The sequence below is a fragment of the Chaetodon auriga genome, chromosome 1 (genome assembly GCF_051107435.1).
Source record: "Chaetodon auriga isolate fChaAug3 chromosome 1, fChaAug3.hap1, whole genome shotgun sequence".
Lineage (NCBI taxonomy): Eukaryota > Metazoa > Chordata > Actinopteri > Chaetodontiformes > Chaetodontidae > Chaetodon > Chaetodon auriga.
Genome location: NC_135074.1, coordinates 8,573,770 through 8,600,150, shown reverse-complemented (window position 1 = coordinate 8,600,150; position 26,381 = coordinate 8,573,770). Strand labels below are relative to the sequence as shown.

The following is a 26,381-nucleotide window of genomic DNA, read 5'->3' as shown; positions in this document are numbered from 1 at the left end:
AGAGTTGCCTGGCTTCTTTTAGGAATAGTGCAGTGCGCAGCGTGTGTGTACAGTCTCAGTTACATTTTGAGCATGAATAAACGCTGCAGCTCCTCATTATAAGAAGTTCCTGTGTCTTGCTTCCCAGCTGCTGGGTTAAAGTGAAGGGGGTCAGCCCTCACGTTTAGGACCCCGATGGACGGGTAAAGTTCTCTGAGTTCCTTTCAAAGTTCCCACCGTCAAAGCTGGTCAACACTTAGGTGTGAAAGTCTTTGTCATACCTGCTCAGTCTCTGTCAACAGCACAGAAAAAGACTATCAACACAGGAGATGAAACACTGTTTTCAGACCTGACTGAGCCAGAACCAAAGGCAATATTCTTACCTCACAAGGACAAGGGATGCATAATTCATAGTTTAAAATGCTGTTGGTTAACAGAATCTGCTTTTGTTTACAACCTCAGTCGCGCACGCAACCAGCATTTACACCCACAAACGCACTGTCCACTGGAGAAACACTGCTGCTACACACCCCATGTTCAAACCTGCAGCCTGAACACTCTGAATTTCCTCCTCAGGCGTCAGCAGTGAATCGAGATGAACGAGGGAGGAGCTCCATCACTCTAACGGTTAGAAGAAAAAGTATCAGGACAGAGACAGGGGTCTATTTTTGTTCCTCCCTCTGACACGCTGCCAGACAGTCTTTCATATAGCCACACGCAGTAGAGCTGGAGGTATGGTCCATGAAAAATGTATGTGGCTGTAACTCTGCAGGCTGACAGGGTTACACACTGCTGCTGCTGCTGCTGCTGCTGGGCGAGACGAAGGAGACGAGGGATGAGGAGAATAAGCCTTTAATGAGGCAAATTATCTGATCTGGTCCAATCAGACCTCATTTGTGCGTTCTTTGTTTCTATAACACAAATCATACTGAAGAGTTTTTGTTCTAATGTAGATTGTTGCTGAAATAAATTTAACCACCCAGCAGCTCTCAGCTCGGGGGTCATTAAAGCTTTATGCAATCTAATCTACTGCAATATACAGTACTGCGATGGGACCATGTGACCGCTGACACTTGGACTCAATGGGCTGCTGTGTCTGCAGGAGGAGACTGTCAGTTTTACTAATCTGTCACGGAAAAATAGCATCTCCAAAAGTAGGTTTTCACAGATAAAAGCAGACCGTTCTCGTGCTATTTAAACAGAATTATTCTGGGCTTACTTTAAGTTGCTACGATATTGCTTTGGTGTATTTTGAGTTACGCTCTTGTGTGAAGACATTAATGGTCATTTAGCCTTCCTGTGTCACTGTAAAATTACAGCCTTCTGGTAAAATAGCAGAAACAACTCTGGGATTTCGTTGATGTGCTGGATTTTGGGACCTAAAAAGTAAGGTCAAGCATCCATCAATCAGTCCCTGCCAGAGGGTCTCTGAAGTGAACGGACACAAGGTCAGCTCAGACTCACAGCTGGATGTTTGATGAAGTATCTCCTTGTTCTGCCCCGCCTTCTGCCTGTCTGCCTACCTGTCTGCCTGCCTGTCTCTGTCTCCATCCCGGCAGAGTCGTCAGGGTGGTTAATAATTGAACATGTGCCGGGAAGAGAGATGGAGGGAAAAAAACAGCCTTTTCAAAGTGCTTCTCTCCTTCTTTCGTGCTCTCTCTCTCTCTCTCTCTCTCTCTCTCTCTCTCTCTCTCTCTCTCTCTCTCTCTCTCTCTCTCTCTCTCTGTTTTTGTCTGCTATACCTGGTACACAGCTGCACTTTAAAATATTTAAGTCGACATTTTACATTTTTGCCATTTGGAAGCTGCTGTAATCCGGAGCTCCTTACAATGAGTGCAAGTGTAGAATGAGCTTCAGCTCACAGATCAGCTGCATCACAGGTGGACCACACAGATGACAGCAGGCTTCACGTTAAAGAGAAACACACATGAACTACACAGAAAGCCCCTGTGTTTGAGCTGGGACAACAACTCTCTCTGCTCCATTTTAGAAAACGGATATGAAGTTCCAAAATGGCAACAAACCAACACTCATCATACCCACTGCCATCACTCCATGCCCGCTTCTTCACAGCGTTGCCATGGTGGTGTTTTCAGTGGCGACAGTATTGATTGATATGACAGTGAAGTACTCTCCGTTAAAAACCCCTCTGTACTGTTCCTGTACTGAAACGAAACATGTCAGTACATTTGCACCTTGAAGAGCAGCAAAAGCAACTGAAGTAAAAACTGTGACATCTCACACAGTCAGTAACATTCAGACCTGTGTTCTCGCACTCTGCCTTCTTCTCCTCTTGCTCCTCACTACATCCGTCTTCCTGTGTACTGTTCTGCTGTCTTATTGATCAGCCGTTTATTGCTAATCCCTTTGCAGTGGAGCTACTTCCTGTTGACACACATACAGCATGGATGCGTCCTCTCATTTTCTCTTATATTGACTGTGACAGCACTGTCATAGTATTCATCTCTCAGCCTATCAAAAATATGACCAACGTTCTCTCAACAATTTGTCTTTGAACCGGTGTCGATTTGTTTTGCTTTAACAATATATTTTGAACATATATCCAATTTTTAATTAATCATTTATTGCACACAAAGTCTATTTTGGGTGTTGTTTGTGATGCTGCTTAGTCTTCATGATGCAACACTCCCTCCATCTTTGTCACTACTTTCACTCTCACTCTGAGTTAAGCTCGGGCTGGTAAACCATACATGTGCCCCACTGGACACCCTTTTCACGCCAGTTTAGTTAGAGTTTAGCACAGATTTCATGCTTATTGGACTGACATCTGATCAATTTTACTGCAAACAAATCAAATTCATCATTCATCATCATCATTTGATGCTACATATAAGCTTGGTCCCAACTCCATACTACATACTAAATCAAAGCAGGTTCTGAATATGCAATGTATTCAAACTGGACAGGAGACAAAAGCATACTCAATACAGTCAGTATATTCAAAACAACTGACCCTTGAGCTACTGATAGACACTATTCTCCCACAGTGCAATGCACAAAGGAGATGGAGGAGCTGCTCCAGGAAACATTTTGATGTCCCTATGTGAAATTTAATAAGCAGTGACATCCCAAAGTCGCCTGTTAGTACAAAATGTTAAATTATTTTGACGTTTTTGTATACTAACTGCCATAACAGTATACTAGGATGATTCATATCTATTCATATTTTCACATCTCACTCTATGAATTAAGGGTTTATTTTGACCAAAACCAGAGATGATGGTTGCTGGACCAGTGGAAAGGCTGGGGGTGGGGGTGCTGCACACAAACCTGAACAAATCTATTGGCGAACTCTGGTTGTTGAGCTAATGGTGACTGGTTGGAAAATGACAACAATCTTACAATACCACAGCAAACCATAGCATCTACTCACTCTGAACATTCACAGTATTATTTTCACAAAACATGCAACAACTTTCATGTTCGATCATTACTTGTGTACAACAGTACACAACAGTACATATGATGCTGCCAACTGTGGAGACTCAAAGATTTTACAAGAATTATTGAAATGGCTCAAAAACAAAACACTAAACGAACAGATCTGCATCACTATGTTTTTGCTGGTGACAACTTTTTTAAAGTTTAAAACCGTTCTGTTTCCAAGCAGTTACTTGAACGTATCACATCACACATAACTAACACAATTCATCTCCCCGTCAGTCTTTTCCCTCCTTCTCTGTTCCTCCACCCCCCTCTGAAAGTCACCTCCTCTTTAACATGCTCAACATGTTTCATAGACAGACACACACGCGCTACAGTCGAGCGGACAGGACACAAGGTCCATCCGTCCCCCATCCCCCACCTGCGGCCCTGCTGGCTGTCACTCATCTCAGCTGTGGGCTGCTGTGAGGCCTGAACTGCCAGGCTCAGCCTGTGGAGAGATTAAAGTCAGCAGGGAAAGAGGATTTACTCTCCACTGTTTCCTCTCCTCTCTCTCACACACTCTCTCCTCTAACTCCATCTCCTCTTGCTTGCTTTCTTTGTTTCACTTCATCCCCTTTCCACTCCCTCTCTGTCTATGAATGTATGCAGTGCACGTTCAGGAAAGAGAATGAGGGAGCAAATAATACCTGCGATTTAGGTAATAATCTAATCCATTTACTGAGAAATAAATGCCTCATCTGTGGTCGACTGATATAACACAGCAACAATTCAGTTTCCTGCTGATTACAGCCGGTGTCATTTGGGAGTTTCCCAGGTCCAATCATGTGGCTCACAGGTGATATGTTTTCCAGCAGGCCTTGATAGTAAGCATGAGAAGCCATTATGGCTGAAATCCTGCCACCTGCATCAACAGGATAAGGACAAAGGAGAAAAACTCACAGTAGTCACAAGTGATGTCTAGAAATGCCGAGCGCGTCTCATCAAAGAGGAAATGAGCAACAAATTTAAGCGTGATGGGAGAGCATTGACTGAGATGGAGACATTAAAGGGCACCAGTGAATTATTGATCAGAATATTAATAGCATTAATCCTAAAAGCTGTTAAAGGCAAATGTGGAAACAGTATGAGAGGAATTTTGCCAGAGCCATGATGATGCTTAATGAGCATAACAAGTAAGAACCTAAACACAGCAGCATAGTCACCATTTGTTGTGACAAAAAGAGGATGGAAATTGTTATTGTTGTGTTTTGCTATTGAACCAAATCCCCATCTGTCTCACTGAACAGTGGCCTCCTACGTCTGTTATTCTTTCTACGTTTCTTATTTCCTGGATTTGTTTCCACAGATGATGTTGTCTGTCTCTGCTTACCTCCCACCTTGTCTGTCACATCCATCACATCTTTTCATTCCTATAAAACCATCTAGTACCAGCACAGCACACAGGCTACCAGCTCCTGCCATGTTGTGGGGACGATTTGAACTAGGTGAGTTTGTTTCATAGCGTGTGTATGAAGTAGAACAGAGCAGCGTACAGTTTTGGCACAGAGCTCCAGAAGGGGACTGGATTAGCACTGTCATAGGCTGACATGATTAACACACAGCTACACAGCCCCAATCGTGGAAGAATCCAACAACACGCTATTTCAGGCAACAAAGGAAAATCCTGTCAAAGCATACAAATGGAAAATTCCACTCTGAAAACACAGAAACCCAGAGGAAAATACAGCAGGCCTTTGTATGAACAAGACACTGTATGAGCTGTCAGTAACGAATGAGCTTCATTGGGAAGACATTGTCAGCGTTACAGTGGAATTATTTCACCTGTTAGTCAGAATAAAGTTTGCAATTTGCACAGAATTATGAAAAATTTTTCATTACACACTGATATGACTGATAAATGGACACAAAACTGCAGTTTTCAGTCATACAGTAAAATGCAATGGTGAGGTAAATCCAGGGTGAAGCCGCTCATTCTGGTAATAATAACAAGCCAAATTTAACCACAATAATAGTTGTGGACATTGACCACATAAGCCCTTGTTAACCTGCCATCAGGGAAGACGGGTTGTTCAGTTGAATATGTTCATCTAGCCTGCCTCATTCACTGATCCTTTATCTGACTGAGGTTTGTACAAGTTAGAAACTATGGCCCCAACCGTGGCTCTGAAATATCATGAGCCTGACTGAGCTGTACTGAATAATCCACAGCGCTGTCCATGGTCCTGAAGTGGTACACAGATTTGTAATGGTGCCTTTTTCAAGTGACAAGTAGCAACGTGTTGTCATGGAAGAGCGAGAGGATCAGTGAGACACACTTTTGTCTGTAGAGCTGCATAAAATTTCAAGGTGTATTTACTCATTACTTTAATACAGAGTTATAAAAGAACAATTGTAGTGGGGAGAGAAGGAAGAATAGTGGTTAAAATGGAATTGTACAATTAGAAATGTCACGATTACAGTTAAGGCGTCCCGCAAAAATGTCCTTTGGGAGGTTTCACATGAGCTAGTGTGTTAGTTGGTGGTGTGTGGGCAGGGGGGCACGCCCATTGGGCCACCCCCCCCGTTAAAAGATAGCAAATCACCATCTGCTTACCATCATATGCAAACAAACACAATGTCACATTTGAACCTTTTCTGTATGTTCACGCGTTTGTGGTATGAATCCAGTCCAGTGTACAGCAGACTTTAATCAGGTTCTGAAATCCAGCACTAAACAGCCATCAATCCACCACAGTCTCACCAACAACAACAGCAAAACGGTCATGCAAAGTGTACATAGAACATCTACCATAGCAAGTATTTCTATGGTGCATTCTGCATGCAGGACTAATTCAGGAGGAGATACAGGTACACTTGCTCAGCATCCCTGAAGCAGCCTGTCAGGCTGCAATGATAAACTGCCTCGACTCTGAAACAAAAAGACTGCTATCAATCAAGCGCCATGCTCAGTTGAGACAAACAATGTTGGTGAAGGAAGTAGGACATCAGGAGACGCTGGCTGTGCTGAAACTCACAGTCAGGAAAACCAGGTCAGCTTGTCAGTTGCTCAGTTGTATGTTTCTCACAGGTTTATAGAAGCACTAACCTAAATCTGGGGATTTTTAGGATAGCTGCAGCACTTTTCTCTCTATTTCATGCATTTGTTTTTATGGATTAGTTAGAGAGGCGGTGGGAAATGAGACAGTGGGCACATTTTGACTGAAAATTAGCATTACTATTTCTGCGACGCTTCGTTTCATTATATAATTGTGAGCAAAGCCGCTTGTGTAGAACTGAGCAGCACAAAAGTGAACCCTGGGAGGCCGGTGGGTTTCTGGAGGGGCGACGGTTTCACGAAGGAGCCGTAATGGAAAGCTGGGAAAGATTTGACCACAGTGAGATTTCTCTGTGCTCTTATTCATGCACATCTCTTCTCTCAGCACTGTTGCATTAAAACACTGAAGGAAAGAGAGGCGGTGTTAATCATTTTCAGCAAAGGTGGAACAGAAATCTCTTCTTCTCTTATTCCCCCTCTCCCTCCTCCATTTGCAAAACGCTTGACCTCCTGTCTTCATCTGGCCTTATCTCTCCTTTCGAGTTCCTCTTGAAAACTAGTGAAACAGTAAGTAACCCAGACTGCAGCTTAAACCTTCAGAACAATCTCTGTAATTATAACACAGACATCCAGTGTGTGCTCTCTCTTCTGTCCATTTAAAGTAAAGGAGACTGTCGACCCACTGTGTCACATTATGAACAGTGTGTGTGTGTGTGTGTGTGTGTATGTGTGTGTGTGTGTGTGTGTGTGTGTGTGTGTGTGTGTGTGTTCTGTGAAGCTCAACACTTCTTCACACTCAAAAAGTGAAAACATCACGCGAGGAGAACTGGTTCAAGGACAAGAAGGAGAGCAGCAGCAGGGCAGACAAGGGTGTGTGCTCGTGTGTGTAGGTGTGTGTGTGAGAGTGGGAGGGTCCAACATCTTAGCACATCAAAGAAGAACAATGTTTCATTATTCACAGGATAAAACCAGGTCAACATTATTAATGCAACAGCTGTGTGTGTGTGTGTGTGTGTGTGTGTGTCTGTCAGACAGCCTGAGTACATACAGCACATACAGTGTGTGTGCTCACATGCGTATCTCAGGACAAACATGCGTCTGTATGTGCGTACGTGTGTGTGTATGTGTGGTCTTGGGCGTTCATAATTTCTGTCCCATTCAGCTCTCCATTCTTATTGCAGTAGTTGGTCTGTGTTTGTGCCAGATCACATTATTCATTTCCATAGTTTTTTCTAATTTAATGTTTCTAATAATATGACTGTGACCATCTGGGGTCCCAACCTGGTTTAACAGAGGAAACGCACTTGAAAACTCCCCGAGAGATGAAGCCAAATGGTTCCAAAGATGCACGCTTACATAACAAAACTGCAGATTGCTCTATAGTTGCAAACACATTTAATTTTGTAAGTTTGAGTTTGTCTGTGAGGTCAATAATTGTCTGCTTTGGAGATTGTAGAATATATTTAAGCACAAGGAAGGGAAATAAGACAAAAAGTCTCAATGTACACTGTTTACATGTGCTGGAAGTTGGAAGCTCACACACACAAACACACACCCACACAAACAAACACATGCAGTTGTGTAATCCTGCATATCCTACTCTTACCCTGCAAAAACAATTATTCCGGCATCAGAGAGGCTCTTGAGATGGAGAGGCTAATACTCATCATTCACACACACAAAAGCACACGCAGTCACACACAAACGCCCTTGCTTGCTCTTGCATGCACCCTCCTGTATTCACTGATGCCTTGTCAGTCTGTTTGAACAAGCCTGGTCAGGAGCAAGTCGAGCAGCACAATCAAAGCTGTCAGGACTCAGGAGGGAAAAGCACCTGATGACACTTCATACATGACATCAACCACCTCCCACAACCCTCATGTTATATTAGGTACATCCACACAACAGTGACGGCTGGGATTTCTGCAGTGTATCGCTCCCCGTAGCTCCTGTTTGTTCATCTTCATGTCTCTCTCACTGAGTCATTTTAGGGTCTCAGAGATGAACTGTTTCATCTTTATTCGCTTTGTTCACACAGTGACTATGTTTGATTTCTGGAAATTATGTTTATCTTGTATTAAAATGTTCTCCAAGATACACTGACAAATGTCATGGCTGCCTGACTTATGAACAGAGGCAATGTTTTTTTTAAATGAAGGAAATGCTACATGTGCCATGCTGGTGTAGCAGGGAGGTGGTGAGGGTGGATGGAAAAAGGTTAGAAAAAGATGGTGGTTATACATTTTGTGTCTGCAGTCACATCTTCTGTATTAAACCATCTCATTATTATATTTTGGCAGATATTTTTATGAAAAACATTTCTTCTTTATAATAATCTGCTTGGCATTACTTTTCCTTCAGAACGTATATGCTGTTGCTTGTTTGAATTGGTTGTATATGAAGGTCATTTCTATGAGCTGGGCCTGTTTGAACTCTGCTCAAGTTACCAGAAGAAAGTTTCAGAGAACACTTTGGTTCAGCAGCACTGTTTCCATCCATCTTCTAGCAAAGACAAACAGGACACTTGACTCCAAGGCCAATGAAAGCAGTGTTTTACACCACAGGTGTGACTTGGACCAAACAGGGCTGAAACACTGTGACACTGACATTTACTCTACTGCTGCTGCTGCTTGTTTGTTTTGTTGCACATCAAGGACTTGAAGCTTATGCTGAAAAGACTGTCAATTAATTTGTCTGTTACTAAAATAGAACATTTATTATTAGTCTACTGACAGCAAAATGTATCGGCTCGTGTATTTTATTTCCATTACAAGTAGGCAAAATGTTTGTTTTCAGTGCAGTTTTTCACAGCCACACACACAAACTAGTGCATACATACTGAACCTCCCTGCTGACCTATGAGCTGTAAACACATGCCAAGATGTGACTGGGCCACAGAGCATGATGGGAGCCTGAGGGCTAAACTATTCAGACAGCACACCCACCACTTCATGCCTGACTGGTAATATACCATACATATACCAACAACCACACACACACATAGACACACACAAAGGCGACTTGGACGTCGTAGCTAGTGCTTATTAATACAAATACATATAACGTTAGAATGAAAATTAAACCGCGTGCTATAGGACATAATGGATTTGACTACATATGACCGTATAAAAACGTACCATCTGAAGATCTTTTCTGAGACTTTCATGTGAACAACATGTTTTCGAGCCAGCGCGATGACTTATTTCATTGTTTCACATTCAGATCCTGGAGTGTTCAGAAACACATCAAAAAGCCAGAACCAGGTTTCCACCCACACTGGAGATAAAAGTACTCTTATATTCAAAGTACTCAAAAGTGCAGGACAGATTTCAGATGTTCAGAGAACAGCTTCATCATCAAGCCTCCTGATTTCCATCCAGGTTGACCACAGTGGTTGATTGTGAATAGCACAATGCTGAAAAGCCCATACAGCGCTGGTTTTCTGCCCACAGCAGCACCTGCCGTGACAATATGGCCTCAACGAATTAAAACATTCCCTATGGAGAGACAGGAAGGACACACAGAGAGAAATCTGCTGTGGAAAATCACTGAGGAAATCAGGAGGGTAAATGCCTGAGCATGTAATGTCTGAGCTTTTCTCCAGTGAAATGTCACCAAAGTGGACATCTTAGACGTTATTATCCCCAAAGCAACTGCCTATAATTTGCCACAACTTTAAAGGTCCTATATTCTTTATAATCACAGACCCTATGAGCTAATTTTTTCTCTTAACATTGAATTCATTCAAATACACATTTAAGATTTCCGGCTCTGGTTTTAACACCTTGGCTGTAACAGAGGATTACGAGACCCAGATGACAAATGGTTCCCAGGCATTTTTGTTTCCACTGAGCAGGGATGATGGAGCAGATTGCATTTCTGACATTTCCTCATTATATAATCCAAAGGAGGATGGACAGAGAGCTATGTCAGGGGGACTAGGATTGAGATTGAGATTAAGCAGAGAAATGGACAGACGGAAGACAGACCCATGCAGAGGTGGAGTGGTCGGTCAGAAAGGGAAGAACAGAAACATTAGACTCCACATTTAAACTGTTTCAGACACAGTTTAGAACCTCATCACGTGGATAATTACAGCAAAACTTTCAGAAAATGATGCATTTAGTATCTGCAGCCACCTAGAGACATTTCCCTAAAGTCTGCCATCTGTCAACTTTTACTGAACGTCAACACGTTCACAAGAAACCAGGCAGACAGACTGATGTGCAGCACACAGATACGCAGGCAGGGGAACATGGTGGTGTGGGATGTACAGGAGATTCAAAGCAATCATCTGTGGCCTGCAGGGATAATCACTGCAAAGCCCCACTGTCCCATTCACTGAGGATAAAACCCACTGGATTAATCTGTAGGCCTACAGAATACACACACACACACACACACACACACACACACACACACACACACAGAAATGCCTCACAACACTTACATAACACATGGACCGCTCTCCCTCTCGCTCTCTTTTACTTTCCCTTTGCTTTCACTTTGGCATTCACAGCCTCTCTCTCACTTCAGCTCGCACTAACACACACAAAACCTAGAGTACACACACACACACACACACACACACACACACACACACACACACACGCTCCACCACCCCCTCCTTTCCACCGTTTCTTCTCCTCTCTCCTCCCACTTACACACATTCAAATGGACACCTGTCAACATGCTACTTTATAAATGCTGTTCTTTTCCACACTCACACATGTACAGTGCTGACAGGTACATATAGTAGAGTACATATACACAACACACACACGCGCACACAAATAACAAGGACATAAATGGCAGTGAGGGACCTTAAACAGATCTTTCCAAAAGACAAACTTTTTGTTAACTTTCTGAAATTTTGACTAATTTTGCAAAGAAAAAGTCAGGAATTCATCAGCACTTTAACGTCTTACAAAAAACAAAAACTTTAAGAAGGGTAAGAGAGGGGTTGGTGAGCCTCCCTTCAGAGCTACTGGACCAGAGGAATCAGGTTACTACAGATGCACCATCTCATCCGATCAATAAGAGTATCGCAGTTTCAAAGATATGAAATGACCCGCTGAGTCAATGGAGTACCAGGATCAGAATACAGAGGTGTGTCTGTTTGTGTGTGTGTGTGTGTGTGTGTGTGTGTGTGTGTGTGTGTGTGAACAGTGGGTAGGTCAGGGCAAGAAATTCTGTTCACGTCCCTCTAAATCAGGGCTGCAGGGCCAAAGTTGGCGTGCCATAAGGATTATTCAGGAGGTAAAAATGCTCTTTAAATATGCAGGATCCCTAATTATGATCTGTTTTTCATAATGTGAGCACGGTGGGGCACTGTGCAGGAAGAAAGTGAAATAAAGGAACTCAGGATTCAATTACCAGTCTGCATCTTAAGAACACAAAGCAATAGGTGTTTACTTTTTCAGTCTCAGTTTCAGCCCTCCAAGGGAAAAACTTTAGGAACTCCAGCAATAAATCATGCTTTGAGTTTGAGAAGCGCCATTATGTGTATCCTTGATGTCTAACAACCATGTTGAATGCATTTCCTTCCTCATAAAACGTTTGCAAAGCTGATTTTTTTGGAGATTTGAAAATATATCCTGTTTACGTACATGTTTACTTGCTGAGCAACATGTGGATCAGCAGGAGTGAAACCAACAGTGGGAATGTGTACTGTTTGACCATGTGCGTCTTCATGCATGTGACAAAATAATGACCACTTGGAAAAGCATTGCTCCAAAGTCATTGTTTTCCAAGTCTCAGGCAAAGCTCTAGTCTTGGCTATGAAGTCCATAACTGAGTCCAAAATCCTACATTTTATGCCTCAGGTCCTAAATAAGCAAGTACTTGTCTGTCTGCTGGTCGACACCGCCAAAGTGCAACTTCACTCTGCTGCCTGTGCAACGTGACAGAAATGGAGAATTAATTCAATGCACACTTTTTCTGTCATGGTTTTCTTCACACTTGGAGAGGATACGAAGTCAAAAGGTTAAAGCCTAAAGTCCACACCTCTGCAAGCAGCACACATGATTTAACTCTAAATACACAGTGTGTGGGTGAGCCCAAGACAACCCGCAGGGCTTCTCAGAGCAGCTGCCCCTCCTAGAAAGGACGGCATTAACTCAAGATGACAAACTGTCACATGTACAAGTCGATTATGATAAACGACGCGCCGCCCAAACATTAACAGGTTTGAAGGGTGCACTTCCAAAACAAATCTGTATATAGACATCCCAAAGGATAAAAAAAGGCAGCAGTTGCCAAGAATGGACTGCAAAAAGCCGTCTCCCTGCTGAAAGCTAATAAGTGAGCAACATGCAGTGAAAAGAAGATTGTGATCACAGAGCATTCTTGGATGTTTCTCTTTTTCTGCCATCTGGCACTTTTTTTTTATTGCAGATTACATTGAAATTCAACAAGAAGAGCGGCACAAAAAGAACAAGATGAACAAAATCAACTGTGTTACTGTGTGTGTGTGTGCGCGTGTGTGTGTGCGTGTGTGTGTGTGCGTGTGTGTGTGTGTGTGTGTGTGTGTGTGTTTTCGACAGATGTAGACTGCAGGCTGGTGGTAATTTCTCACTTTTCTGTGGGCAGCGTGATGGATTTTCTCACCAGGAATCCGGTTATTTTTGCACGCTGGCTTCATGTTCACCAGAACATTTCAGCTGCTTCACTACACAGAGTCAGTGAAAAACACCTGTTTCACCTGCAGCCTGAACAAACTAACAGCACCATTTCACCATGAGACCGGGTTTTATGACACTCCAAGCACGTTTTCCCCACTTTGCCACACGGATACATATCTTAAGCAGCTGCAGCCAAACATCACATTGTACTGACTGAATTCTGCTGTGAGCTCCAGTACCAATGGTTAAATGCTGATTTAAATGATATTTGTGGTTTAATTCATTCACTAAGCTCCTTTATTGTTAAAATTATTTCTGCTATATTGTCTCATTCAATATATTAGCAAGACAATATACATGCAAAGACGAACAAGGTTGAATGTGTGTTAGTTGACTAAGATGTCAGCATGTGTTGAATGCTTCGTGGTCATTTCCTGAAGTATGTTTACTCTTGGTTCCAAATAACACCAGGCTGCCAAACAAAGACACCACACACACTGATCTGCTTCAGAGACATTAACACAGGCAGGACGGGAAGAAGGCAAGGCCAAAGGTTTGTTGAACGCAACTCTCTGTTCCTGTATGCCTCCGTGGAGACACAGGAACCAAACTGCTGCCAAACTTTGGGGCTTTCCACCAAAAAGTACACAGCTCTCCTCACAACATGGACAGACAGTCCTGCGTGTGACCATTGACGACTCCATACTTTATAAGGTCAGAGAAACTAGGATGAATGGTCGTGATGTGGCGAGGGGCCCATACAGAACGCCCATGCACACAGGGTCCAGAAGTGGGGCCATGATTACTCCCTCCGTGCAGAACAACGTCCACGTGAGCTCTCATCCACATGAAGCCTGCTAATATGTGACAGCATACAGGAAATCATCTCACTGACGTCTGCCAACAAGGCAGGCGTCACCATCTGCCTTGTTGCACACAACCAGATAAACTTCTGCACAGCACCGGGAACTGTACGGTGGTCCTTTTCCCTCCGCCTGTTTTGAGGAAAACTCAGCCTTTGAGCGATATTTGAGTGTTTCTGCTGTGCCTGGATCAGCTCCTGTGTTTCTGTCGCTTGAGGCTGAGGGTCAGAGGGCTCCGGAGCTCTCCGCGGTGCTGAACTCACTCATCCCGCGGAGGGCTTCAAACCCGCCGCTGTAACCCTCCGCCTCAGCACGAGCCACGAGAAAGACGAGAAACAGCCTCACACAGGCAGCTTCATCCGCTGATTTAATCCTTACAACAAACAGCTACTTTAATCTGGTAAGGCGTTTAAGGCGGGAGCTGCCACCGAACTCTGGTGTGAAACACAGAAACGACGTAAAGTTGTATCTTTTCAGGACGTGAATGTGAGCTGAGACCCTCCAGCACCACCACAGGAGCGTTTGAGCTGTCTGCGTGACTTCACTGGTCTAAGTTTAAAGCCGCGGATTTTAGGATTATTTATTTACTTATTCTGTTTTTTTTTTGTTTGTTTGTTTGTTTTTTTAAGTGGACACGACTGAGTTAAACAAAACAAAACAAAACAAAACAGAAAACTAGTTGTGCCTACCTCGTTAAGTTTCTTCTGCTCTTCTTCGTCTTCTTTTTATGTTGCTGTGATTGTTTGGACTCGGGCTGAAAATGTCGGTCCGTGCCTCCGCTCCACTCAATGGGACTGTCCCCGGTGGAAGCACACCGCCCTCCTCCACTCCGACCGCAAAGCGTCGCGGATGGAGACGCCGCACACTTCCTGATAGTGTTTGACAAAATAAAACCTTGGCAAAGCCACCTTCTTGTTGCATTGAATTAAACTTTTTTAAACCTTGGAGGAGTCTCTGTGACGTCAGCAGCAGGGCAGATGGGATTTTGTGATGAGCGATGCCTCCATGTTGACTTTCTTTGCACTGTCGCCAGCGTTTACCGACAAACTTCAGCCACCCTTGACCACTTTCCTTCACTGGAAGTGAACCGGCTCAACACTTTGTCGGATATATTTTTGAACAGCAAACAAACGTGTGAATTTCCCAAGAAACTGAAAACAAAGACTAAACGATAACACCTCAAGAGCTCTCAAACATCTGGGGATAGGACTATTCTCTCACCGTCCTTCAACAACTGTCCATCGAGGACAGTATGCAGTGCTGAGTCCAGGTTTTTGATTGATTAACTAACAATGAACAGGAATTACTGCCCTCGTGAATTTATGTGAATTCAATAGGCCAAATCTAACTTTTGAAAAACATTTTTCGTTCACATTTGTGCCATTTACATCTTTTGGCTGCTTTTAATTTGACAGTAACCTCATCTAACTTCCTTCCTCATTGTGTTGAATTTGATGCTCCTCACAAAATGGCCGCGCCCTCTGACGTCAGCGGGAGTGGATTAGAAGGTTATTGTTGTTGTTTTTTTCTTTAATTTTCTTGAAAAAAAAGTTCAAACAGGCAACTGTAGAACAGCTGAGAAAATGACTGTCAGAAAAAAAACTGATGAAATCAAATGAATGACTTCAATCACAATAATTCAATATCATTGAAAAAGGAAAAAAAACAAGATGAAATACGAGAAGACGTCTGATAAACTACATGTATAAATAAAAATAAAATAAAATACAGTTTCAGGAAGTCAAGTATTTCATTCATTTTTACTGTCAGTTTGTCTCAAGGGTTTAGAGAAGAGAGTGATTCATTTTTAAATGCTTCAGAAACAGGAGAGCTAAAAAATTTTAAGGTTTAAATGAAGCTCTTGTGTGCACTGCTCTGCCATTTTCTCCATGCCAGCCTCTTTATGCGGGGCACAAGTTCTGCAGGTACCATCTAACACACTGAAGTCCTCTGAAGCTGTCACACACACACACACAGCGCAGACACTCACCCACTGATGGCTGATGGCATTTTAAAGGATGTGTGGTTGGAATGTGTGCCGCCATCGATGTCTTCTGTTTTAATTCACCTCATTTTAACTCTCTGCAAAAACATTTTATTTGCATGAATTCTGTGTAAGAAGTGAAAATAAGAAAAAGAAGACATATCTGAGCAGTAATAACCTCAGATCTGTTACCTTTCACGCAGCACAAGATCCCACATCACACTCCACGTCAGTCCATGATGCTGTATCCTGCTAATATCAGCCCTGTGTCTGCAGACATGTGTGCACATGCTGTTCATGTACAGGTGTGCACAGTCCCCTGACAAAAAGGCTCTCTGAGACTCTCCTCAGTGTATGAAGCCTGGTACCCCTGGAGTTCTTGACTTAACACAATCAAAAGATGTGGATGCTGAACATGACCAAAAATACCCAGTGAGAAACCAAACGAAACATGGACGGCATGCTGTGAGGGGCTCACTTGTCACATTCGCTGTGTGCTTTTGTCAGGCTCTCATCACTTCAACCACATCAACTTTAACCTCATCAGTGTTTTTACATCCAGTTATTCCAACAAACAGAGGACCTGATCTTGACGGGTGATGGATCTGCCTTTTCCACGAGGGGTTCAGATCATCATGAGTCCAATGAAGAACCCATTAAAGACCTCCTTCCAAAACTGATGATCCATTAGCAATCAGTCTGAGCATGATGAATCTCACTGGATTTCCAGTGAATGCAGTGGGACTGATCTCTCTCCTCAGGTGTTGTGCTTTCAAAATGACTTCATGCACCACACAGCGCATCCAGTAAAAAGGATATTAATGTGAGTGCAGTTTCATTTATGTGTTCCACAGCGCAGATCTGAAAAAAGTTCAACACGACTCTTTTGAATAAATGCTGGCAGAATGTTTGAGAGACCGGAGCTTTAGGACGGGGATGGAGCAGGTGACGACACTCTGCCCTGCCTGACTCAACACAGGAAATTGCTGTGGCGTTGCATCATGTATCCAAATGCCACACAGTGTCTCATTATACGGCCTCCACTCCGAGTTCCACACAGTTTAGCAGAGCATGTGGAGTACAATTACCTCAGTTTCTTTATCGACTTAAGTGCTTATAAAGGATGATAATCCATATAGCCTGAAACTGTCTTAATGACTATTAAAAGCTTGCAGTTAATTAGTTCAACAGCCGACTTAGCTTATATAAAAAAAGATGATGGTTTTTTTCCCACCACAGTCAGGTCTCAAATCTGTGGCTGCCTTGTGTTGACTGGAGTGACCCCAGCCAGGGGTGACAGGGGAGGATGGAAAGGATCAGCTTCTTTGATTTAGTAGAAATATGATTTGATTTAAACGTGTATTTCCACATAGCGAGTCTGCTGTAACATCACATGTTGGAGTGCATGGAAACTAATTAGCACGCCAGCAGAGAGGCGTAAACAGTTAGTGACATGGTGGAGACGGACAGTTCAACGTAAGGAAGGAACAGTTCTGACAGGCAGCCTGAGGGATGAACAGTTAAACTACCAAAAAGGAAATGTTGAATAGGGCTAAAATAAATAAATAAATGCCTGAAACAGATAGCTGAAAATAGCCTTATGGATTAATAGTTAAAATTAATGGCTGAACAGTTAAAAGAGTGAGCTAAGTGTGATGGAAGTGGTTGAAATTGACAGCAAAAGTAACGTATACGCATTAAAATAATGAACTTTGCTTAAAGTAAAGTGGTTGATAGAGCTAAAAGTAGATATAGTTAAAAATAGATAATTTAACATGATTTATTTATGGTCTTGGATAAGTTGAAACATCAGAATCGTCCTCACTACAAGGCCTGAGGGGTATGAAGGCAAACTTAATCAAACCACCTGAACACTGACAGCTCAGCTTTATGAAAACATTCTCATGATGTTTGAGCTTAAAACCATCTGGAACTTGACGGGTGGTGCCGATGATGTTACCTGAGTTCATCTGACAGGGCTGTGGAGGCACGGCTGCCATGAAAGGTTGGCCTCATGTATCCTGTGATAAACCTGTTTCCTACACTTCAAAATAACTGATTTGAGAGCCGCAGAGTACAAAAAGTCTTCAAAGATCCTTCAGCACTTTTTCAATTTCACATTTCCCTCATGTAGATTTAACAGAAATCAAGGAGACAAATGTGTCACCTGCACATAATCAGGTGGTGCTGATGCTTCTTATAATCTTTTTTACGTCGCTCCATCACATCTTCCCCTGTATGACATCAGTGCTGTTACTAATGCTTCGTGTGTGTGTGCTTCTATTTTGTGCTCATGTTGGGTGCAGATCTTATGTGGAGACCTTCATTGTGTGTGTATACCCTGCGCCTGTGTGTTTATATGAACATGCAGCGTGTGTGTGTGTGTGTGTGTTATTTCATATGTGCAGTCAGCAGAGATGTGATAGTCCCAGAGGGAGGGCGGAGAGCCGAGCAGCAGGAAGACCATCGTGGCCTCACCCTCATGTGAACACCATCGATCCTGGTAATGGAGCTGCTGTGTTTCTGCTCCACAGTCCACTTCTCCACAACCCTCTGCTCCCGCTTGCAGACAGAGTATTTTGGCTTCTCGTAGTCAGTCATTGTCTGAACAACTTAAATGATCAGCAAAGATGTGCTGATACACCTTTAACCAAATTCTTTGACACCACTGGACACTGGAAGTCTGTGGATGTCACCATGCAGGGAAATTGACTTTAAATCCACCTTTTTGTTGCATAATTTTACATTTAGTATGAAAGCAGATTTGTGTGCCTCACTGTCTTTGGACTTTACAGTCGTTGTCCATTTGAGGTTGAGCTGACATTTTCCTGCCCAGGCAACAGGTGACCCATTCTTGCATCTCGGGGCAACTCAAAGACCTGCTGAAGGTGATTAACAGCACGAAGCAGGTGGGGAACATCAGTAAGACTGAACAGGAATGTTTTCGGTGCATGTAATGAGGAAGATAGCTGGTATGGCAGAGGAATAGATGGGCTGAGTTAAGGAAAGCTCCCCTGGCAAGCTCGTCTCAGGGCTGTCTGACACACCGTCCTGTTGCCAGGATATGTGTTAGGTCTGCGTCCTACATGCAGGGAAGCCAAAGAGCTTGACTGTGCTGACCTACTAACACTAACGACTACATGCTGCTGATTGCCAGAATGAGATCAGCGATGTCTGCTAATCTCTATAAACATGTATCTCTGTATGAATACAGATTCTGTAGGCAGTTGGAAGAATTCTAGTTTCCGTCAGTAGCCCGAGTAGCATTGATCAATCACGCCTGAGCAGGCTTGGGTTTCATGCAGGTGAACAGTCCCTGTGGAGGGTAACAGAGGGAGAATGCATTGGCTGAAACACAATCCGGGAACCCATCAACTTTGTTTTTATCTGTGTTCATGCGCAGATATCTAATAATAGAGATTAGACCAAATGTCGAGTTGTTGAGTTTGTAACTCAAAGCGAACACTGGCTGAATGGTTGTCTGACAACGCTGATGGGTGCCGAGGTTGAGGCGGTGCTTACTCCAAACATTCACACAATGCTCGCTGTGAAACGGACAGAGAGGACTTGGAGAGCAGTGGAGGTGTTAAGCTGTTGTGACCTGTGTTAAGTATTTATATCACAATCTCAAAACAGTTAAGTGTTGTTTTCAATGGCTGACGCTTTAACACACACGTTTCACACTAACACCTTTCCACACGTCCGCTCGGACAAAATGCCTTCAGTGTGAAGAAAAACTACAAATTCACTGAAAGTCAAACATCAGGCAACATTTTACTGCCAAACCCAACAAAGTCAAAACAAATGATAAATTAGAATTGCACGACAAACGAACATCAACACACAGCGGTCAGCTCGACCAGAGGGTCACACGGTGCCTGTGAGGTGTGCAGACCTGATGTCCTACAGAGGATGACACAAACCTGTGGCTTCACAGAGTCTGCAGGTGATGGTGGCATTGCAGGTGTGCAGCTGTTGCATCAGTTTGACCATTTGGGGTTTATGTAATGATAAAAGCATTAGTTTTGAATCATTATATAAACTTACATCTGACTCGAGTGTCTTTGTTCAGAGACACGTGGCTGCAGCTGAAGAGTGAGCATGGCAGCGACTCCTACACCTGCTGCTGAATATGACACACATCAAAGTGATACACACCTTTTTAAATTAGAACCCTTCACTTTTCCTCCAGTAATCAGTAAAACAAACTGCACTACAAAGTTAATACCTCAAATATGACTCCACAATCAACAGGATGAGTCTGCTGCAATGAACTTGTGTGTGAAAAATGACTGATGTCACAAGTGCTTGTTTTTCAAAAGTGCCCCTTTGTGAGTCGTTTCTTCAGGTCTAATACTGTTAGTTTCTAGACAGAGCGAGCTGAATGAGCACATAGGTGCACTGTTAACACATAGCAGTAATTATATTGATCCCCACCACACACACGGGAATACAATCCTCCCTGTTGATCAGACTCAGGAGCATCATGCAGGTTTAAAACGCTGCTGAACGAGCAGTGTGTCCATCATCTGAGCCACCAAACATCCACACCGTGGCTCTTCGTGATGTCAGTCAAGCACAGAGCTCCTGCACTGATCCACTGAGACCTTCAAGACCCACACAGATTAGAAGCTGTCCTCTGTAAACTTCTGGAAACCACTCAACAGCTCCTGAGCGAATGCGTACAGGGACGAAGAAAACGTCATCCCTGGAGGTCAAAGGTCCGGAGGCAGTGACTGGAGCAGCAATAGGCCACAAAACTCACAGTCGTCCTTTAGAAGAGAGAAATGAGGAGAGAGCCGAGCAAGTTTAGCTGAAAACAATTCATTTGCAAATATGAAATGAGATTTGTAGCCATCTTTCAGTGTAGTGAAAAAGAGGGACACTGCCGTCTAGTTGTTACAACTCTGTAGTAGCTGATGGAGGTGTGTCTGTTCTGACCTGCGGTGCACTCCTGCCAGCGCCGTGTCACGGAGAGGGAAGAGTTTGGGGTAGATGACGGTGAACATGGCTTGACTGCAGCGGTGGCAGTGTCCCAGGGGGAACCGCAGCAGGTCCAGCAGGCTCTTTGGGAGGCTGATGGGAGGCAGCAAGTTGAGGTCTAAAAGCAGATCAGTACAGGAAATATTCATAAAACTATGCTGTCAAACAAAGTGCTTTTAAATAACTTGACTAACAAAAAACTTGCAACTTGTGACCGATCCGATGTAGACAAGTTCACAAGCAGCACTCACGCAGAAAACAGAAAAACTCCACTGTGCCAGGCTCTGCTAGTTACATCTGTCATCCTTAGCTGTTATCTTGATAGTCGTTTTATTCCACCTGCACACTGACCGAGTCACTAGCCTACAGTTAGCTTGTGACCGCAGTGTAATGCTGGTCATGTTCAGCGTTAACTATAAACTTGACTGTTATTGAAGTAAAACTACCTGTGGGCTGTGGGTAAAGCAGGAATCTGTATCACAAGGTCCAATTCAATGTCCGCTTCAACAGCAGGATGACTGAAAGCTGACAACTCATGTGATACATCACTGCAATGACTTACATCACATCACTCTCACGTTACAGGCAAGGTGCACCACATTATGTAGTTCTTAATCTAAATTAAGCAACAGAATATGTGATATATACAGTATGTAGCAGCCATCACTGAAACTATGCCAATTCAGTCAACCTCTATCGTAAACAAATAAAAAACAGAATAGTTATGTGTGGGTTACATCTTAGTGAAGTTCAGCTGGCCAAATACATACATACATACACATACATACATACATACACACACACACACACACACACAGGTATATGTATATGGGGGGTATGCACAGCATGTGTGTCTGTAAGTGCTCACCTGTCGGGCGGTGGTGGTAGATGCGGTGCAGTGTTCTCATGGCGAGCTCCTCCAGGGGAACCACGTTATCCCTCTCTGAGCCCACCACGTTCACTTCAGCCGGAAGCCCGACCAGAGCCTGACTCAGCGCCTCACCCAGCATCTTACCCAGGTCACCCTCCAGTACCTGGGCTGACACACCGCACCTGTACCAGAGCAACACACGCACATACAGTGCCTCCATTTATTTCCTTACTCTCATACAGAACATCATGTAACAGCATTCCTTCTCAGTGTCTCCATCATATTTTCACTCTTTGATCATTTTGTTCCTTCATATTACTCTCTATCTAATGGAGTTGAACTGATGCAAGTCACATGACCTGAATGCAACTTCAGCTGTCCTAAACTGGGTGAAAGTTATCTGATTGGTGAGCTGCATTACTCGCTGCAGCCGATGACCTTGTTATACAAGTAGGATGGAAGGCCTTTCAGGTCCACGTTGTTGTCCACAAACACAAACTGCAGCTCCCGTGATCTGCCCAGATCTGAAACACAGACAGATGTTAACATTACTGTGCTCACAATATCTACATCGCAATGACAACGCAAAGATAAGCAAGTCCACTGACCAACCGGTAGGAAGGTCAGCCGGTTGGCGGCCATGGAGAGCTGGTTGAGGCGGTGGAGCCAGCAGAGCTGTCGAGGAACGTGGCTCAGTAGGTTTTGGTCCGCTGTCAGATTTTGCAGGGAAATGCAGCGGTGCAGCTGATCTGGAAGAGAGGTCAGCTGGTTCATCGACACGTCCAGAGTCTCCAGTTCCTGCAGGTCACCGAGCTCTGAAGGCGTCACACAGACAGACATGACAGAGAGGCTGAAACAGTGTTTCCACATCAGATCTGAACCATTTCAAAAGCAAATCAACAGAAAAAACCTCACAATGAAACAGCACAAAATCAGCAGACGCACTGCTGGTGTGATAACACCTGTGACCTTTTGTCATCACAGAGTACTTTAACAAAAGTACGACTGTACATTTCTAAACTGGGCTTGAAATGGTGATGAAACTTTCTTGGCACATCAAGAACTGTGACAAAAAATAGGCATCTTAAGAAGGCAAACAGATCTCTGTCTGCCAGAGTGTGTTAAGATGCTTCTATTGACATACAACACAAATCTTTGTCCAAATTTGTCCAAACCTGCCTTTCCATGATTCATCAAACAGACAGCTTACATTTTTGTTTTCCACAACTAACAGCAAAATGCTGAAATGAAACGCTCACCCATGTTTCTGAATCATTTACAAAATATGCTAAGGTTGAAAATCATAAGATAAAAATGGTAAACTGAACAATAGGTGTGTTTATTAATCCCCCAGAATAATATGAAAGTCAACAAAAACCTGGATTTTTCCTTTGGATACTGTATAACACTGAGTTTTCCCCACTGTGTTGATAACACACAGGAAGTAGGCCTGTCACTGCTGCTCTGCAACACAGAGAAGCTGTTCTCTGTCCGTTCATTGCCAGTTTATTATCAGCTGAGTAACTCTGTTGCCCTCTGCTGGCAAGTAAAATACTCACACCTCAATTCAAGTTGGTATTCTGCCAAGTGCGAATGGACACCCAGTGGCAATTGGATTTAAATTGTTAATTCAATTTCATCCCTTGAATAAAGCATAAACTCAGGCGAGCTGTATGGGGCACACACACACACACACACACACACACACACACACACACACATATACTCGATACACAAACTCATAGTAAAATATGTTGAAAGGTATATATTTCTTGTTTTATCTTTATCCTCTACGATATGCTCTTTATTTGATGGTTTTGTCTCGGTGCCGAAGAACCAATATTTCATTTCAACTGTTCAGCTATTTCTGAATCGCTGGAGTGACAAAATAACCCCAAAGAGCTCTGTGTAAAACAAAACAGGCAGCTGCTGTGTTTACCTGGAGGAAGGCATTTCAGCTGGTTATTGGACAGTCTCAGGTGCCGTAAAGACCTCAGTCGACCAATCTCTGGACAGAGGAGCTGGAGGGCGTTATTGCTAAGGTCCAATGACTGCAGTCTGGCCAGGTTTCCAATAGCTGGGGATCAAACCACACAAATAAAAATAACCTTCAGGGTGACTCCACCTCTGGAATATTCTGGTTTAAATTCTTTCACTGTAGGTTTTACTATGGCTCCATGTTTTTCATGTTTTCATGACAGTATTAATGAATGAATGTGTGTTGTGTGTGATTTCTACAGTGTGAGCATCTCATCTCTATTCTCACTGCGGGTGTTGGTTTGCACTCCCTTGTTCAGTCTCACCAGAATCAGCTATTCCTTGTCACATTTAATATTGTCAAATCACTTCTGATCTGTGTTTTACTAATAAACTGAAAACATTTGCCAAGTAAAACATTTACGCACAGACACTTAATGACTACGTCTCTGACCATAAAGACCATCCCAGTGTTGGATTTAAATGGTGTTAAGCTAAGTGGCAGAAAAATCACTGTAGACACTGACACATTATCATTACATAAAGCAGGACTCACCTTCAGGAATAATGACTATGTTGTTTGAGTGCAAATACCTTAAAAAGAAACAAAGCAAATGTTAAAATTCATAGATTAATGTTCTAAAACAGTGTTTTATTTTAATGTCAAGTTCTGGAGTCTGTCTGAATGTGGCAACTCATATGATTATTAATACAAAAAAAAAAAAAAAACATTACTTAGCTGAATACTCACAGTTCAATTAGATTTGGGAGCTTCTGAGCAAGATTATCAGGCTGAGAGAGAGAGAACAGAAATAATCAGTGAATCTCACTGGGAACAAACCTGTGACACGTCCCTGCTCACTCTTCTCTACTGTGGAACTGACAGACCTAAAATGTGTATAAAGGTCTTGAGCCATGGTTTTTATGTTTACATCAAATCTATCAGTGATGTCTGACACAGCAAAATCCGCGTGAATACCAGTGTAGTGAGTGAATTCCTCTTCATGTACAGCCTCTCCAGAAACTGCAGGCCTTCATCCTTCAGCAGCTCGACAGGGAAATTGTTCAGGTTTCTGTAGTTTAGAAACAGGCTTTTGTGGCGCTCCTGCTTGGCCATGAAAATAGTTTCATGGAGTTCAGTTGCCATTTCTGAGGGAACCTCTCCTCCCCGGTAGAGGAGACTTGGCAGTGGCTCCTTCTTCTCTGGCATTACTGTTTCCTGATAGAAAAACAAATGAGCAGAGACATTAAGAGACAGCACTGTTTGTTTGGACTTTGCAACTGGCAGAGCAGGACAACACAGCATGCAACAGGATCACTAAAACCAAAGGTAAGTTTTATGCCTCTGCACCATATATGACTCTAGTTAAAGGTGCATAGACATACAAACCTGAGGCAAAGCAGTTCATTTAAAAGCTACAACAGACTGTGCTACTATAGGAGGCAATGGCTGCTTTGACAGGCCACTCGAGGCTAAATTACCGAATAGTAGGTTAAGCTCTACGGTACTGTTGACATTGACGGCGCAGAACAACTTCTGTGTTAGAGACACGACATACTGCATACGACATACTTACATCCGTGAAAACTTAACGGTACTTCAGTGAACCAACTCGTCTAGCTGACATTATGCTCGCCTGTCATCTTTAGCTACATTAGCATGCTAGCTAAGTGGCCGTTATTAGCACATCACTATCGACAATAGACCGCACTGAAAACCGTTACTTACCTTAATGGTGCAGGACCATTTTGTTGTACTTCTATGTCCCACATGTGGTCATGGTCCGCCAAATGCAAAATATGCGCTTGTGAAAGCACATAAGCTGACACTAAGTTGTTGAACTGAGAGTTATCTACCGTAAACAATGTAAGACGTCACCGTCTCCGGTCAAAGGTCACGCTCGTCTTCTTCTCCTTCTGAATTCACAGCAGACAGGACGCTGCCGTTATATTGCTGCTGCCACCTGCTGTTACATCGTTAAACTGCACGAGAAATCCCTCATGCATTGTACTATTCTATACTCCTTTATTAGTCCCGCGAGGGGAAATTCCAAGAAGGAAGCCTTCTGCGATGGCCGGGAATCGAACCCGGGTCAACTGCTTGGAAGGCAGCTATGCTCACCACTATACCACCATCGCTGTAGTATATCTACTCAAGTAGTCAAGTACTAGAAATGAAATTCTGAGGTAACTGAACTTTACTACATTATACTTCTACTCTACAACATTTCAGATGAAAATCCTAATTTTTATTTATTTATTTATTTTAACTGATGCAATAGTGGAGCAAAACAGCATATTCCATGTACCACTGTAGTGTAGTCAGAACCAGTCCTCCATCATCACTCCAATCTCATTTAGTTTTATATTTAGCTGTATGGCTGCTGTACTGCGTTGCGTTGGTAAGGACAGAGTCTGAGGCAATCCTTGTGCCATAGACCCAGCGCTCTCTTTTAGAAATTAGTTACAACTGAGGAGCTCTTTTTGGAAGAAAAGCACAAAATGTGAGACCCCTCATTAGCATCGTTTATTATGTGGCGGCACCACTGTGGCAGTTGGAGCACACGACACACACTCCCCCCCCCCCCCCCCCCCCCAAAAAAAGACAAGCGGTGAAAAAGTTTGCATACATTTTTATTCATCTTAAATCTTGTGTAGA

General features: G+C 43.2%; 2 protein-coding genes and 1 non-coding gene across 4 annotated transcripts in view; all 3 read right to left on the bottom strand.

Annotated features, from left to right (window-relative positions):
- The window catches only part of LOC143328458 (synaptosomal-associated protein 25-A-like), a 34,137-nt gene extending 19,192 nt beyond the window's left edge, over positions 1 to 14,945 (bottom strand). Inside the window, exon 1 of one of the 2 annotated variants that reach the window (XM_076743646.1) lies at positions 14,597 to 14,945. The gene's annotated coding sequence lies outside the window, so the exon portion shown is untranslated. The remainder of the gene's footprint in view (positions 1 to 14,596) is intronic. The other variant, XM_076743727.1, reaches the window with a different exon arrangement.
- A 4,693-nt stretch (positions 14,946 to 19,638) lies between these two features.
- lrrc28 (leucine rich repeat containing 28) lies at positions 19,639 to 25,631 on the bottom strand. Its single transcript, XM_076743521.1, has 10 exons — positions 25,452 to 25,631; positions 24,702 to 24,941; positions 24,474 to 24,514; positions 24,279 to 24,316; positions 23,685 to 23,822; positions 22,354 to 22,560; positions 22,167 to 22,269; positions 21,743 to 21,927; positions 20,833 to 20,992; positions 19,639 to 20,663 (listed from the first exon to the last, which is right to left on the bottom strand). Exons 2-10 carry the CDS (start codon positions 24,930 to 24,932, stop codon positions 20,594 to 20,596), a joined length of 1,173 nt encoding a protein of 390 aa, XP_076599636.1. The 5' UTR covers positions 24,933 to 24,941; positions 25,452 to 25,631; the 3' UTR covers positions 19,639 to 20,593.
- Positions 25,632 to 25,789: 158 nt separating this feature from the next.
- Positions 25,790 to 25,861, bottom strand: trnag-ucc (transfer RNA glycine (anticodon UCC)). Its single transcript has one exon. It is a non-coding gene; the product is annotated as a tRNA-Gly (tRNA).
- Between the last annotated feature and the right edge of the window lie 520 nt (positions 25,862 to 26,381).

Bases quoted from the DNA above. Each gene is read 5' to 3' on its own strand.
- lrrc28 (XM_076743521.1), bottom strand. From the start codon at position 24,932: ATGCCAGAGAAGAAGGAGCCACTGCCAAGTCTCCTCTACCGGGGAGGA. The intron at 22,561-23,684 runs GTAAACACAGCA...TGACGCCTTCAG, and splicing joins GCTGAAATGCCTTCCTCCAG to AGCTCGGTGACCTGCAGGAA. The intron at 22,270-22,353 runs GTCAGTGGACTT...TCTGTGTTTCAG, and splicing joins GCTGACCTTCCTACCGGTTG to ATCTGGGCAGATCACGGGAG.